The sequence below is a fragment of the Parus major genome, chromosome 7, assembly GCF_001522545.3.
Source record: "Parus major isolate Abel chromosome 7, Parus_major1.1, whole genome shotgun sequence".
Taxonomy (NCBI): Eukaryota; Metazoa; Chordata; class Aves; order Passeriformes; family Paridae; genus Parus; species Parus major.
Genome location: NC_031776.1, coordinates 3,276,494 through 3,293,828, shown reverse-complemented (window position 1 = coordinate 3,293,828; position 17,335 = coordinate 3,276,494). Strand labels below are relative to the sequence as shown.

General features: G+C 42.1%; 1 protein-coding gene across 4 annotated transcripts in view; it reads right to left on the bottom strand.

Moving 5' to 3' along the window:
- The window catches only part of IKZF2 (IKAROS family zinc finger 2), a 112,088-nt gene that overhangs the window by 34,900 nt on the left and 59,853 nt on the right, over window positions 1-17,335 (bottom strand). For 2 of the 4 annotated variants that reach the window (XM_015635198.3, XM_015635196.3), the window contains 2 exons: window positions 15,526-15,792; window positions 5,481-5,648 (listed from right to left, as the gene is read on the bottom strand). In XM_015635198.3, the coding sequence (XP_015490684.1) occupies window positions 5,481-5,648; window positions 15,526-15,792 (435 nt within the window). The remainder of the gene's footprint in view (window positions 1-5,480; window positions 5,649-15,525; window positions 15,793-17,335) is intronic. The other 2 variants (XM_015635201.3, XM_015635204.3) reach the window with 2 other exon arrangements.

Genomic DNA, 17,335 nt, shown 5'->3' with positions numbered 1-17,335 from the left:
TAAGAAAAACCCAAAATGATTTTGTGACGCGGGTAATTCCACTGAGTTTAACTGAAACAGCATAAGAAAACCTGAGAGGAAGAGCAGCTCTGCCTGATTAAACAGAGCTCTAAGTATCAGATCAACAGCACAAATACCCACCAGCTCATCACAACCAAGGGAAGATGTTGTTTGATAACCAGTTTGGAGAATTGGCATTTGTATGCAGAATATCCCCATGCCTCTTCACATACACATTTCATTTTTCAGATAGTATCCTATGTGTCTGCTTTTAATTTTTTTCCCCATTCATGAAGTGTTTGAGTCAGTTCAGTTCAGAGTGTAATGAGAATTTCAGATCACAAGATTCATCTAATTACGACATTCCCATCATCACAAACATGGTTACAGAGTAGATACTGGGCCTTTTAAGAGTGAAGATGTTAATAGTGGCAAAAGTTCCCTCAAGATGAAAAAGAAGAGTTTAAAACATTGACTTCATTATTCTTAATAACCATCCTTGCTACTGTTTCAGTGATTCTCACTGGCTTTTGACAACTGGGAGCTCATGCACAGCATTGTGTATTCCAGCACTTGCTCATCCAATTTTTCAGCCAAACTGAGCTGCTCAGAAGCGGGACTGTCCCAAACATCAAATTGAGGATGACATGTCATCAGAATTAGGGAACAAGTTCCTTCTACCTCCCAGCACAGCTCCACACACAGATGGCACTACTCAGGTCTACTCTCCAACTCCAGGTGTGTGGACACCTTGGATGGCTCACTGCCATCCAGGCAGGGCTGAAAGCAAAGTCCTCACAGACAAGAAGACATGAGAAAGATGGACTTGCTAACCAACAAACATGGAAAGAGTTTCCATGAACAGGGCATTTTCCTTTTTAATTATATGTGCCTTTCATCTTGCACACTGTATGCAGTTTGCTGTGCTGTGCTTTTGGGAATTTTTGCCTAAGCCTTTCTTTTCTAAACAAAGGCTTTCTGCTTTTCTTTTGCTAATAAAGGGGTACCATTAGTTCAGTGCTATTGAAGAGCTGGGCAGAAACAAACAACGTGCAGCAGCAATGCAGGAGGAATAGGGGGAAGAAAAATATTTCTTAAAAGCAAAAAAAATTGTTTGGAGGGGACACTTTCTAAGCAGGAAAGCAGCAGCTTCAAAGCAAATTTTAAAATGTATTGTGAGGACAAATTGCTGTGAAAAAATAATAATCTCACTACCCATTTTTTTAGGAAGAAACAGACAGTAATACTGCTTTCATATATGAATAACACATACTCCCACAGTAATGAACATGACTGAAGCTTCCAAGTAAATAGAAAAATCAGGAAATTCCAGAATTAATGTCATGTGGAGAGTTTTTGTGGACACATGACGAGACAGTCTTTTGAGCACTAAACAATTGGCACACGGGACCATCCTTACTTAGTGCAATCAATGGATGATTCTCACTTAGTCAAAACATATTCTGAATTTTGTTTTCTCCTTATCAAGCAATGCCATCCCTCATTTCTAACTTACTGTCCAAGCCCTGCTCTGAAAACTGAGGTGCCTGTGTTTGCTATGGGCTCTTCCAGATTGCTCATCACTGCAGCCTTGACTTTTTCAAGCACTGTCAGAGCATTTACGTCTACAACAGCATTATGGGGGGAGGGCTGCATCAGCTCCATTTTAGATACAACAGAAATCCATGTCAAAACCTAACTACTAAGTTTATGTGCCTATCTGAGGATGTCTGGCTTTTTGGGGTAAAACAGCATCAGGCTATCATACCTTTCCAAGTATGGAGGTCAACATCTGGATGACTTTAACCATCAGATTGACCTGTCAGATTCAGCCAGCTTCCTAAAAACTTCTGGGGTTTGTTCATGAACTGCCTACAGCAAAATTTGTCTCATATAGTTTGTGTTTGCCATTGTCTCGTGCAGTTCCAGAGGGGATGGAGAAGACAGGCATGTCTCAGGGTGAGATAGCAGGTACTCTGTGAATGCCATCAGCAGATTGGCTTTGCCTGGATGTTTTTCCCTTTAAAACAGCAAAAGCCAGGCAAGGTGAAGCCAATCCCCACTGATTTGTCCAGTGCATCCTGCAGGAAAGGACTACCAGTTGTGTCCAGGCACTCCACAGCATGTCCTGGAAGCCCTCCCTGGCACCTCTCTTATATTATCTGGGTTGTGGAACTATGGAGTTAATTCTGAAAACAACACCTGAAAGTCCTGTAAGTACCTGGAGGTACATGCCCACTCTTAGTGTAATTCTGCGCATGAATCTCTCCCCAGGCATTATCCTTCTGATGTCCTGAAGGCATCATTAGATTCCTGAAACCAAAGCAGCTGCATGTGGGAGGAAAATATACACATAAAGTTCATCAGAACTCCATATGTCTGTAAAAGGTAAATAATCGCAGGAGTAAATCACTGCAAGATAAGTCCTTAATTATTTAGGACTAAACAACAGTAGCTGCATTACAGATGCGAAGCAATATTTTGTTAACCATTCAGCCTGGGAATACTTACACAGTAAGATGTGATTCTGTGCAAGAAGAGGAGGCAAAATGTAGATTGTAATGCTTAGAAACATTTTTCAAATCAACAGGAAATAGCATGAAAAACCATGAACTAATATCAATCTAAAGAAAAAAAATGTAATTATTTTTAAGTTACTAGTAAGTATCGGCTGTTTCAGATATTTCAGAGATGCTTCTGCTAATTCTTATTTGCATTTCCTTATGTTTTTACCTTTCCTGTTGTACTGTGTGAAAACTTCACTAAGCACAGAAAGAACTGACTAAAAAGCAGCAGTGAGAAGATGTCACTAATTGGTGACACAAGCAAAGTGCTCTCAAATCCACAAATCAAACTAACTGCGAGGGAAAAAAAGAGATAAAACAGAATTCTTCGATTCCTTTATTGCATAATTTGCCTTCCATAGTAGTTTAAACCTTCTTGGGACGGAGAAAAAATTAAGGGGTTTTGCTTTTGTATTTTATTTTTTTATTAATAGAACTCCCTTATTTAAGGATTTAAGGAGGAAATTTATTTAAGGAGGAAAAGAATATACATACATACATTAAAAAAAAAGGAATCGGTATTGCAATTATGAAATTGTGCACAATTTCATAAATGAACATTCAAAACATTTCATTCAAAACAGAAGCACTTTCCTCACTTAGGGGATCTAATTCCAATCTCCATCAGCTGAGGATACGATCTGAAGTGCTTTCTTCTTACAAAAATATATTCAGACTCACCTTAATTTAGACACAAAGTGTACCAGATTGAAACTGGCTTGAAGTCTCATATTTCAAAACAGTTTTCAACCTCTTCTTTCTATATTTTATCCGATATCCTCTTTTCTGGTCAGAAATAGCAGAAGATGTAAACACTGACAGAATCATAGAATCATTTGGGTTGGAAAAGACCTTCACTACAGTTGCTGGATCTGCTCTACCTTCCAGGCCTACTTACAGACCTTGATGTGCACTTCATTAAAGCACAGAATGCTTGTATAGCACAGTGACATGAAATTGTTTGAAGTCTCTTGGGGACATCTACCCATCCTCTCCATGATCCAGGTGTGCCTAAGCCAACCCAGCTTGTTTATATTGCAGGGACAGACGCCTTAACTTCCATGCCCATGGCCAGAGTGGCATTTCACCTTTGTGCAGAGGGATACCAGGTTTTAGGGCAATATTCCAGCTTTTAACTCTTCACCTGTGAATGCTAAGAATTCTAAGAACTGCCTTGGAGAGTGCTGTGGGAGCACGTGTCTGTTCCTGCTGCCCCTCTGTTGAAAGGTGCTGTATCTGAGTGCATAGAGGGCACTTTCTCCACTGAAAACAAAGCCTAAAATTACAAACTGAGCAGTGCTGAGCACAGCTAAGTCAGTTAGGGAAGGAGCTCCAGGGGAACTTGTGCTAAGCAGCTTAGGTGCCTTCTGAAAATCCCACACCTTTACATTTCATCCTCACGCAAAACACAGAACCATCAGCCACATGTTCTTCACTCAGGAAGAACAATCTCTAGCAATGGCAGTATCTAGGTAATAAAATCTATATTCATAATGTGAGAAGGTCTTCAACAGCAATGTTTGTGTTTGGTAATATGGGGTATTTTTTTGTCACCACTCCCTTTTTTTTTTAATTGTGAACATTAGTATTGTGTTCTGTTTTCTTTTTAAATTTCCAGTTGAAACTACAGTTATTGTATGTGTGAAAATTGCAACTCACAGTTCCACAGACGTTTTCCCTACTGACTTTCAGATCTAATCCAGCTCAAGCAATTCTCTCACAGCCTAGTCCCAACTCTTGTGCTGCCTTGGAAATTCAAGCTTTCAGACAGCATTTTCCATCAATACAGCATCCTGCACACTCCCAAATCTACTTGAAGAAGCTTACTAGCCTACCCTTTCCTACTCTTGGAAATGCCAAAGCAACTGTATCCTAAGACCAACTCAGTGTTCCTAAAACAGAAACACCTACTGAAGTGAGGTTGACTCTGTAGAAGAAATACTTACAAAGAGTCAGGAAGCTCATGCAGGATTTCTGCCTGCAGCTGCACTTCCACCACTGTGTTTCAGTAGTCACACATTTGCTGACACCTCAAAGAAATTTATCTGTAATGCTGCCACTTGCAACCGGTCCAATTATCTCTGCTCATTCAACAATTAAACACACAGCCTCTTATAAATGGCCCAAGCACACAAGTTGAACATCCAGGGGATACAAACACAGCAAGATCTTACTCAGGAGTCCCACACAGATGAGTGAGTGGGCAGAATGCAGCCCCCTGGTGCAGGGACAGGGACTAAAACCACAGCTGATCCCGACTGCTGGGGCTCCAACAGGACTTCCAGCACGCAGCTACGAGACAGGTATTTCTCAACAGCTTATCAAGAAACTATATCAAGTAGACTTGATACAGACATGATCCTATCACTTAACAAGGCAAGAGAAACCCAATCTCTCTTGACCACCTTCAGCTCTAGGGTGAGTGCCGTGGCTGCCATGAGCTAGGACTTTACAGCAAGATCTAACTGAATCAAAAATAAAATTTATAGGGCTTTGAAAGATGAACAAGTTTGAACTCAACCAGCATATGGCATTTATTAGATGAAGAAATGGGTATGAACTGCAAAGCTGGCTTCCAAGAGCCCACAGTTACTCTTTGTGATCCTTGGAATTTCACAGCCACTTTGGGGCTCAGAATGTCAAAACAATCTGCCAGCGAAGCCTAGGATACACCCAAGGAGACACTGAGAGGGAAATGTGATAGCATCAGCGGAGGAGCTCAGTTACACAAAAGGAGAGGTGTGGCTGAACCACAACTTTTCTGATTCACATCAAGGCTTTCCCAAAGTTGAGAGCTGCACTCTCTGAAGAGGACGGTACAGACCCAGAGCTACCCTTTATTTTCACTACCTGCTGCACTGGGACGGTAGTGATAAAGGAAGGAAGAAGTGTGAGGAGAAGCCAAGGTGGGCTCACCAGAGTGTGTCCTGAGGTGTCCTGTGAGGGCGTCCCTCCGCCGGCAGGCGTAGCTACAGAAGGGACATTTGAACGGTTTCTCCCCAGAGTGCAACTTGATGTGCCTCAGCAGGTTCCCCTTCTGGGTAAAAGAAGCTCCACATTGGTTACAGTGGAAGGGGCGTTCACCTGGAAGGGAAGGGGAAGGGAGAGAGCTGTCAACACACATCGGAGGATGCACAGAGGCCACTTTCCCACTCAGTACCAGTGCCATTGCACATGGGTACAGTCCCCACCACCACCATCACACGGCACTTCTAAAGTCAGAGGCCGTTTCTTTTGCACAATGGGCAAAGCCTCCAATAGTGATTTGAGGCTCTTTCCTTGAGGTGATCAATGCTTCCTGGTTTTCTTGAAAGTTCTTCACCTCAGAGCTTCTATTCTTTATAAAAGATGAGCTCTGCTGAAAATTTGGATCCATAGTTGTGGTTTTGAAGTATTTACTTCTATGGTTTTGCACTTATTTTTAGTATAGGTCCAATCCATACGAGTATTCAGAAGTGATCATAGCAATTGGACCTTAGCAAAGGTGTTAAGGTCTTTGGTTCAAACCAAACCTTTTGTTTGCATTATAGTTTAACTGAAAGCCCTTTTTAAAGGCTTCTTTGCATTGCTGGAGTGACTTGGAGGGCATGGATGCGAGTGAGGATCAGGGTTGCAAGCTCTGGGCAGTACTGAAAGTTGAGAAAAATCTTACACCATTAAACTGTGAAACAAGCAAATTTGATTCTACATAAAAAAAAGTTAAAAAGATTGATTTGATGAAAAACTAACAGAAACCCTAGACCTTACCCTATCACTTCATCCCATGTGTTCACACACACACACACACATGCACATCCAGAGCTTATTTTTATGTTAAGCCTTCGTATTTGCCTTAGACAGTGGGGACTGGGTCCATTAAAAAAACCCCACCTTTTTTAAAAAAAACTTATTATTCAGAGGAAAACCCCTGATGAACACACACAGGCTTTCTGGAACATTATCAAAACCAATACTCTATATCAACATTTGTTGAGGACAGCCAGACTGTTCCAGCAGTCTTGTGCAGGCAGTCAGCTCTAATCACCTGCTTATGTCCTGCTGAACAAATCAACTGAACACAAGCTTATACTTGTGCTAGCCACTTGTCTGAGCTCTTTACTGCAGCTGGACTTTAGATCACACAATTCCAGAACAGTTTGGGTTGGAAAGGACCTTAAAGCCCATCCAGCTCCACACCCTGCCATGGGCAGGGACACCTTCCACTATCCCAGGCTGCTCCAAATCCCATCCAACCTGACCTTGAACACTTTCAGGGATGGGACAGCCACAACTTCCCTGGGCAACCTGTGTCACAGTCTCACCTCTGAAGAAATAGGGAGGAATTTCTTTCATATATACCTCATTTTAATCTACCCTTTTCCAATTTAAAGCATTACCCAGTGTTTAAAACAAGTAGGGCCCCAGATCAACAAGGTCTTGATCATCAGATTTCAGATGTAAGTGACCTCATCCACGTATTTCAATGTATCACCTATTATGGAATTTTGGTCAAATCCTGCTGGGACCTTCTGAGTTTGAATTCAGTGGCCTGAAGCACAGATATTGTGCAAAACAAACACATTTTTTGATCTTTCTCATCTCTCTAAAGTCTTTTACAATTGCTTTGGAACAATTACTCCATCGCTGGAAAAAATGAATGCTACATTTGTATCAAAATAGTAATGTGTCTGTCTAGGGTGAAGCCCAAAACACATCTGGAGTTTCAAATGGAAGGAGAAGGAGGGAGAGAGCTCTTACAGATGTCCATAAGCAATTCTTGTGTCAGTGGTTCAAATCACTGCCAGGACTACAATGCTGCCAGGAGGGCAGCACAAGGTGTGCCATGTGTATGCCATACTCTGCAACTTTATTTCACACATGGGAGATGGAAATCACATCTGAGACTGCCACAGAGGTACTCAACGAGATACTAAGGTTTCTACAATCTCACCATGAACATTATGGAGTAATAATAATAAAAAAAATCACAGCATAAAGCTCTTCTTCCAATACACTGAACATGAGCTCATTAGAATTGATAAAGAGTTTGTGGTTTCCCTTTCAAACTCCCACACTATACTTAAATTATCTGATTAGCCATTATCTTCCTTTACATCATTTAAAAATGTCCATAACAGAGATATGTAAAGAGACTGCAGTAGAAAAATACATGGGCTTGTTTTTTTTTTCTTTTCTGTTTTGCTTTTGCTGTCTGAGAAAACAGGCAAAACCCTTTCCTTTGACACGTTTCTGAGTATTCTGGAATGATAGCTTCAGTTTCAGGATGACAACATGAAAGAAGGTAGCATGTTTCTTACCAAGTCTAAAGTCTTTCCTTTTACTCCTGCTGTATCTAAAATTATGCAGTTACTGCATTTTACCCACTACATCATCCACTTATCTCTGACATTTTGGAGGCCACATATGAGCAGGTATTACTCCTCCAAAAACTGGCTGCTCTAGAGATGCTGAAAGCTTTCAGTCAGGAATTCAAATAGTCACTGTACCACAGTTTGATGGCAAAGATGACATGAAAACACTCACCACAAAATCACCCGTAGTCTGCTCCTCTCTTGCAAGAGACAGAATCTGCTCCAATAGCACACTTTACCTTAAATAACCTCTGTACCTATTTAAAGCCAGCCTGAATTCACTTCTCCTACTGGCTTCATTCTGGGTAAATAGCTGCTTTGATGTGTTTGTTATACTTTTGTCCAATCACTCGATTCCAGCTCCTTGTTTAAGCCTTAGGCTTGAGGGATGCAATTTTGGTCACACCTTCGTGCTATTGATTAGCAGCTTTTACATTTAGCACAGCTAATCTGAGAGGCCATTATCCAATAGAAGGGTGCACAAAGAGAAGTAATGACTGCATAGCAAGAAGATTCTGTTGGTTTTCCAAGAACTGTGCTGTCTGATGCCCACTCCAGATTCTAGCAAATAAGCCTTTTTTATCACTTCAATGCCTTGAGAAGACTGTGTTCCAATTATTTCTCCTGCTGCCTTTTCCTGGTAGTTTTGTAAACTGTTCTCCAGAATTATTACTTCCCAGGAACAAAATAACAACCTTGACATCCTTATTCACCTCCCTCACTTTTCTGTGAAAACTCAGAGGTTTTATCCAAAAGCTGAAATCAATCATACTTCAAACTAAACATCCACTCAGAAGAAGTCTTTAAACACAGCTTTTCTCTACATGATGGTCCCTGACTGTGTTTGAAGTGTTTTTGGGGGTGATGGCAACACAGACACATCCGGAACTACGGACCTATTAAAGGTAGCACACACGACTCCAAGAGAGTAATGACAATTATAAGCATGGTGTGCTCCCCCACCACTTACAGCTATGTATTTCCTGCTTGATTCTATGTACTTACACTGGTTTAATAAAATAAGAACTCTGCTGAAAGGCAACTAAGCAAGATTTGTGTTTTTCAGCACTGGAAACTATGTGACTGCAAAGTAACTGCAAAATACTTTTAGTCTACTTTAAGTGTTGAACCTCTTCTCCATTACTGAGCTAAACCAAGGCAGAAAACCCCCCAACTCAGTGACTTTCACAGTGGCAAGAGGAAAGAGGGGGAGGGAGAGCCAACCAAACAAAAAAGATGTTTCTTTTCAACTCCAGATTTAGAGTCTAAAGCCAGACAAAGCCAGGAATGCCTAAAACCCCTTGCCCTCCAGCAGAGGGAATTTAATTATCTAAGTTACTTCAGGAATGGACAAGGCAAGGTAAACCAGAGCTGCCAAGTATTATCTTTCCTAAAGACTTTGTAGGAGGGGCTTGTGCCAGGGTATAATTAAATTAATAAATAAATACATCCACAGAGTTTTATCATTTTACAGTTAAATAAAATATTAATTAAAAGGTATGATTTCAGTATTTACCTCTAAATTACTGTAAAATACTGCCGAAACCTCACAGTTCATTAACACACATCCATTATTGCTATGTCTCGTCCAAGAAAAAGAATAATGAACAATAGTAATGAATTATTACTGCTCTTGAGTTACAGGAAAATCTGAAGTACACAGGTTAACTTGCTCTTGTGTAAACAAATCCTGAGACAAATGGTGAAGTGGACCCCTGAAGACAGGACAGGCAAGACATTGGCCTTTCTTTCACAGTATCTTTATTTACTACATGACAGCTTGATGGAGACTTCACTGCACGAGCTACGAGTGCTAGCTGGCTGATACAACCTGAAACCAGGCAAATGAACCAATGAACTTCCTACTAATAGATTTCACAGATGTCAAATGTTGTTTCAAAAAGCAAACCAACTCCTTTTTCTGCTTAATTGGAAGCTTCCCTGCACACCAGCACTCCTTTCCTGCCTCAGCACGGAAGTGCTGTGCAGAAGTTTCAGTATGAGTTAACCTTCTTCGAATCTCAGACCAGTGCAAAACAGTGATATTTTCGCTGCAAAGCTGAGATATTTTCTGTATTAAAACAGAAATTCGTCTGAGGATGTGGAGCCCACAGACCTGGCAGCCAAGGAGACTTAGATTTTCCTAGCCCTTGGCTGGTAACATTTGTCCCTTTGAAATCAAAAGGGGAGTGACTCACAAATTAATGCACTGGTTCTCAATAACACAGTATTCCTAAATCAGCAGTCCTTCTGCATAAAAAAACAGGTCCAGAGGGACTTCAACATCTCTCCTGGTTAAATGTGTATCTGGGAACTCAACCTTTCTTGTATGGCAGATATTTTTGATATGCAAAGTATAGCTTAAGTTCTCAAATGGGATTTTTTCTTTCCAGCCTCTTAACACAAAATTACTGTGCCCATGCTGCCACCAGAAACTATTTGCTCTTACTAATAATACCGATTTTCAGCCTTCCACAATAGGCTTTCTGTCAATATTCATTTTGTTAAAATGAAACATTTCTCCTGATTCATCAGATGCTGCAACTGCTGTGATTCTGCTCCGTGCCAGGAACACAAGGGAATTATCAGTGGTGCTCTCAACACAGTGACAGCGGTGAGCTCCAGCCTGTGTTTACCCAAGTGAGACACAGAGCAGCAGACTTTGCTCCATTTCTCTGTTATTCCAGGGACCAGAACTAGTCTGCATATATAGATATATATATATATAACTAGTATATAACTATATATATATATAACTAGTCTCCTTACTGTTCTATCTGATTCACTCCACAGCCTGCACATCACATGAAATCAGTGACTTTAGTAGGGATTTTTGTTGGAAAAAACCTGCTTCCAGACAGGGCAATTTATTATAAAACAGTAGTGACAAATCTCCCATGAAAAATTCCTGGGAAATCCAGGGTGATTTCCAATTGTCCTCTGAACAAATTTATGACTGCATTCTTAAGGCAGAAAAATCTTTTAAGTGAACTTGGCAAAACTATCAGAAGACTTTAGTTATTGAGTACTGCAAGTAAAACACATCCTTCTGCCCAGAGCAATTTCAAAAATCTCATCTCCCCTTCCTTATGGCTAAGTAGGAAAAGAGATGACTTTTCAGAAAGTTAGACTTCAGAATCTAAGTAGAAAACTGGACTTTCAGAAATTTAGCCCTAAAATTTTTGATTCTGTGCCAAATCTATTAACATTGCAAGAGACAGGAAGGCTGAACTAGGTTACAAATCAGAAATTAAACCAAAAAAACCCTTTCTGCCAGCAAAATGAGAGAGGCAGTCCAGTGGAGTTCATCAAAATTTGTTTATATAATAATTTGTTTACATTTGCTCCTGGTTAGCTGCTTAGGCATACAAGTCTTTTATATGGAACCACACAACTGGGGTTTTCCTCATTTATTACTTCTGTCCTAAAAACTTGAACTCTGCATGTAAAAAAAGTTGAATTTCAGAGTTCCAGAGCTGCATGTGTTCAGTTGTAACACTATGGGTGCTAAAGCAGAGGTCGAACATCTCCCTCCTGGGCACGTAACTAATTTCACTGACTTATGGTATCAAAATGCTTGTGGGGTCCAAGCAGAGATCTGACACCATCCTGCAGTTAGCACCCCAAAAAAGACCTAAAAGTACCATTCCAGCAACCCAAATAAGAGTGGGGCAAGGCTGACATCCCCACTGCCTCTGCTCAGGCTGTGCTTTGCCACTGTGCTGCTGCTGCATCCACACAGAGAAAGAATTTAACCTCTGTGTTTTTTAAAGCAATGAGGATGAGAAGCTGTGGAAGCCCAGTCCCCAGAGGTGTCCAAGGCCAGAGTGGACAGGGCTTGGAGCAACCAGGGCTTGTAGAAGGTGTCCCTGTCCATGGCAGGGGGTGGAACAGGATGAGTGTTAAAGGTCCCTTTCCACCCAAACCATTCCATGATTCTATGATGCCAATCTTCCCTGAGAAATAAAAAGCATTTCAAAATCTAGCAGTAAACTAGATAAGGGACTGGATTTTACAGCAGAGAAAAAAAAAATAAATAAAAGAAAGGTCACAATTCACAGCAAAAGGGAGAACAACACGAGGACCTTGCAGAGCACAGAGGTATCAGCATAGCTATAGCAGAATACGGTTCCTGCTTTACCAGAAACAAGGAACAAGGAAATTTTAATTCAGACCCACAGCAGAAAGCATGAAGAAGTGAGAAATCACTGAGGTTCCTTCACATGATCTCAGAAAACCTGGATTATTTGCCTCTTCTCCTTCCCCCCTTCCCTCTACATCCCTAAGCACAAATCCCTGGAGTATCCAATGGCAATATTCTATGACCAAGCCATCTCCTGCAGTAACAAAAAACTGATAGAGATCCTGCAACTTGAGGAATGTGCTGTGGAGTATGAAATTTGGACCAAAATAACACAGTATGGGAAAAGTGGAAAATAAATCCAGCTCATGCTGTTTTTCTGACACAAGGATGTGGCACATGAGGGAGGGGGCTGCCCTGCTCACTAATGCAGGGATTGCATCACCCTTAATTCCCACACCAAGCACATTATTTATTTTCTGTCAGCAATGACAAATAAACAGAAAGGCCTTCTCCTGGTGCCCAGGCAGATTACAAGAACACTCCACCTGAATTAGCAGTTTTTCAGAGAAACGCTGTGTTTGGTACAATCAGCAGTGCCACGGGCCCTGTGATGGAAGGGCCGCAGACCAGAGCATCACTTGGACCACGATCTGAGGGATGAATGGAAAATCCCCAGCTTGATCTATCACAGGAAGGGGTGACTGCACATCAGGATCAGAGATAGGACACTGAGTTCACCTACTGTGGCCTCATCCATGACACAGATCATTTTCCTCATCTCTGTATCTGTTTGACTCCCATCATGCAGCAGGGAAGACAACTGCTCTTCAGGAACAGAGGAATAATGGCTGGAGAAATTCCCCTCTCTGTGCCTAGCATAGGCAGAGCCCACAGCACAGCTTCTTGCCAAGCCTTGGTCCCCTGTGCAAGGAAAGCTGTGCTCATCCCAGCACACACACAAATTACAGCCTCTGCTAGGGACCACAGCATTTTGGGTGATTTACATAAAATGCTGACAGGTTTTCGGGGAAGGGAAGAGCACTTCAGTTTTTGCCAATGCAAACAACTGGCCAGATCATGCTCTGGTTGTGTATAGTTACAGAGGAAAGTAAAGCAGGATTCAGCTCCCAAAACATACTTAAATTGGGTTTGAGAGGTAGGGATGTACATGCCAGTTGGATTAGCTGATAAAGAATGTCATCTGTTTCCACTCACTGGGGACAACCTCCCTTCTCTCCACCATTCTCCCTTGGGCTGCAAAACCAGACTACCCACAGGTCAGGGCTCATTCCAGAGCTGGGGCCAGCCCATCACGCCCCACTGCTGAGGAAGTGGCAATATATTTTAAAATACTGCACTTTACAAGATAGATACCAATATGTTAAAAATACACCTTAAAATCCAGGATGTGGAAATCCAAGCAAACTTCTCCTTCTGTTGTGGACAGCAAAGTAGCAGCACATATTAAAAAACAAACAAACAAAGTGGAGAGAGAAAAAAAAAATCCTCTGCAAAATTTGCCAACCGGTTTACCGAGAACAGAACACCGAGCTGCACATTAAAAGAAATGCCATTTCTATATGCTTGAAATCATCTGTATAGAACAGTACATCCCAGCTCCTCTGCTCTGATGGGAAAAGAGTCAGGGCTCTCTGAGGAGCCTGAAGGAAAAAGCTACCAGTTATGCAATTGCTGCCCATGTACCCACAGACGGCCATCTCGCCTGCACGCAGAGGAGATTTTGTTTCTTTCGCTTTGAATTTACACATCTTCTTTAACATGAAAAAGACAGCTTGCCTGTATTTAAAAGATGCACCAGCTATTCAGTATCTCAGAAATGCAGACCATTTAATTAAGTACCTAAATCTAAATTTAGCACAGCTAGTTTAGCTGCTCAAGTTCAAATCCATGGACTTTGATGCACCTACAATACATATGCTCAGATACATGCAAGCACCAGTAAAAACTTTTCGGCAGGATGAAAGCTGGTGACTCAGTCTGGTACATTCTTATTTCTCCTTCCCTCTTCTAGTAAAAGCACGTCAAATTGTTAATCAAGGTTTTGGTTCTCCAGCTAATGCTTTTCCCCTCTCGTAATTCCTGTCTAAAATCATGAGTGCATCATAAACGATGCTGCCATGCTTTGCATTACACACTTAGGTCAAGTTTTTATCAATACAACCCATATACAGGAGATTAACTAGGTAATATATATTTATTATTTCTCTGTACAGAAATTCTATTGATTTCTTCCCCATCAAGAGCACACTACTGGACTGCAAACTACCAGGTTTACAAAGGGATTATACAGTCTTTCCTATTCTAAAATTCCACTTTTCTTCTTATATCTTCACAGATCTCAGCTAGTCTGAGTCTCTCACCCCATTAAATAATAGCAAAGATACAAAGCAAAATATCCAAAAAATACAAAGAACAAACGCCCGCTGAAGCTCCACCACAAAAACCTGTGCTTAACCTTAATAAGATTTAAATGTGCATCCAAAGTTAAGCGTATCTTGAAGCCCTTCAGGTGACTTACACGTGCTTAAATCTCATAAAAGTTAAGCACAAGCTTAAGTGCTTTTTTGAATCAAAGGTAGACCGCTGCAAGACCAGAGAGCATCATCTTCTGGCACCACCTGTACTTCTGCTGGAGGTGACTATTGCTCCCACCTGAGTGGGCAGCACAGGGGAGTGAGTACCAGCTTCCTGGGCAGACCATTTTACCACATTAGCCATAAGTCCCCTGAAATATCTGAGTTTAAGCTCAAGGCCTCATTTTTCAAACCACAAAGACCCACCCAATCAGCATATTGCAGAGGTTCCTTTTGCCTCTTAAATTCTCAAACCCACAAGCCTGATAAGCTGTTTGAGACTCCAAATGGTAATAAAAAAACAAGTGCTGGGAGAGACCAAGCACTGATAGCTGCCTCCAGAATGGTATTGAGATGGTATGGGGGAGCCAAATGGGTGGCTCAGCTGAGGTCTCCCTGAGGGAGCTGTCACACACGGAGCAGCAAGACCACCCTTGCATCAGGATCCTTGGGTAATGAGTGTCCCTTCCAGGGTTTGCTCATCCCAGGCCCAGCCACTTCCAAAAGAAGTGTGAGATCCCCAGGAAGCTGCTGGTCTTGTCCACCTGTGAGCACCTCCAATGAAAGAACATCTAAGACTCCTCTTAAAGGCTCAAAAGCTTTGCACTGCACACACACAAACAACAAGACCAGCCCTCCCCATGCCAGAGAATGACTGCCACCATGTTGCTGCAGTCAAGAACGTTAAGAAGAGCAATTTCCAGACTTTTGCACTGTTTTTAAGAACAAAAGGCTGGAAATCAAAGTAAGGGAAGCACCATGTTTACCAGCAAGAGAGCATCGCCAGAATTTGGAAAGCAGGAAAAGAAACAAAACCAATGAAGCCCATTTTCTCCCTCCCCAGCCTCCTGCTACCCCAAGAATGAAAAGGGAAGAGAGAAGAGTTGTCAGGTAACATCAACATCGCCACAGATTTTCTTTCAGCTGCTTACCAGTGTGGCTCCTTTTATGTACCATTAGCACATTGGGCCCAATGCAAACCATGCCACAGACGTCACATTTCAGTTTACCATTCGGAAGCCGGATTCCTCCCTCGCTTGATAGCTCCTGGATCTTTCTGTTATCCACCATCTCGTTGCTCCCAATGAAGGGATCTTCCAGGCTGCTTCCTCCATCGTGAGCTCTGATAATATCTTCATGGATCAGAGGCTTCCTGTCAAATTCCTCATCACTTTGCATTTCTAGCTTTACTGAATTTGCTGAAATAAATTAAAAAAAAATTTAAGTTAAACCCATGTATTTTCCAAGTTCCCAGCTATTAATACCATGATAAACTTTTTACTGGTATCAATATTAAATCACAGCCTAAGCTCAAAACATCACGAGAGTCTCATGGTGGTCATGGCATCACATATTACACCTGCTTATTTCTTTAAGCCCTTGTTTTGTTTTGTTTTTTCAATTTCTTCTTTCTATCCCTATTTCAAAGCTTAAGAACTCAGGTACATTGTGACCCAGACACCTGCCAAAAGTTGCAGAGATGCAGCAGGATTAAGAACTGACCTCCTGCTTCTCAACTTGAATCACGAGAGCTGCCTTCATGTCAAGGATCCAAAGCTACAGGAGCAAAGGCCAAAGCCAGAGCTGCTCCTTCCAGACCTCTCCTGCCCAGTACTCTGAGAGACAAGGTTCCCAAAGGCACAGCACAAGGAAACAAAGCAGGATTGTTCCAAACGGAAAGATCTAGTGAAGCCAGGCTTGTGGGCTGTGCCAGTAATCTCCAAATCACCCTGCCTGCACGGACAGGTTCCCTGATGGAGGGGAGACCAGTCTCTGGATGAGCCTCCAGTGCTTTTCTGCTCCCACCTTCTGATTCACGTCAATGGGACACTGCCAAGGCAAACAGGGCTGCAGTGAGAGCTACACTGCTGGATTATTTATATTTGCAAGCAAAATACGTGCAGTTGAAGACCTTTCACATCTGCCTGGGGAGACTGGCAGGCTCACTGCTGATTTCTGTGATCCTCAGGTGACAGGATAAACCTCCTCTAACCATTGAGAGCCTGTGGGATCAGCAAGCCTTTAAAGGAAACAAACAAATGCACTGGGCTTTTTGACAAAGGGGTGTCAGTGCAGGGGTGTTTTAATCACTAAGTGCCCCCATTTCAATGCCTCAAGAGTTGGTCAAACCTGCTGAAAGGCCCATCCCAGAGTCAGAGCCTCCATCCACAGTGTCAGCCAGAAGGCAAGCCCACGTGTCTGCTTCCCTAAGCCTTGATCCTGCTGAGGGGTTTAACAAGGAGGTGATTCAGCCTTCACATCTAAGCAGTCTTTGACCTCTGTACTAAGGCCACTGGCAAGAGCGCCAGTGACAGCAGTGGACCTGGAGCACAAATCTGTGCCCTGGGCCTGCCTGGTGTCACCAAACTCTGGCCACATGTGCTCCTTGGCAACTGTCAAGGGGTCCCCATCCAGGAGCCCAACAACAGAAATATAAGTAAACACCGTGAAGCATCACAGTTTCAAACAGCTGGCCTGGAAATGTCAGAAAAAACCCTACTATTTAGTGTTCCTCCTTCATCTTCCTTTCTTCCCCTTCCCAGAAAACACAGAGTTCAGAGACTGATGTTGACATTGCAACTCTAAATCACTACTGCTACTACAGGGAAAGCATAATGAACAGGGTAAAGGAACCGGAGACCAAGCAATGGTAAGATGTTTCTTTTTAATCATAAAACTGTTGAAACAACTTTCACTACTCATCAAGGCACTAATGGAAGCTAAGAAATGAAAAGAAAGTAC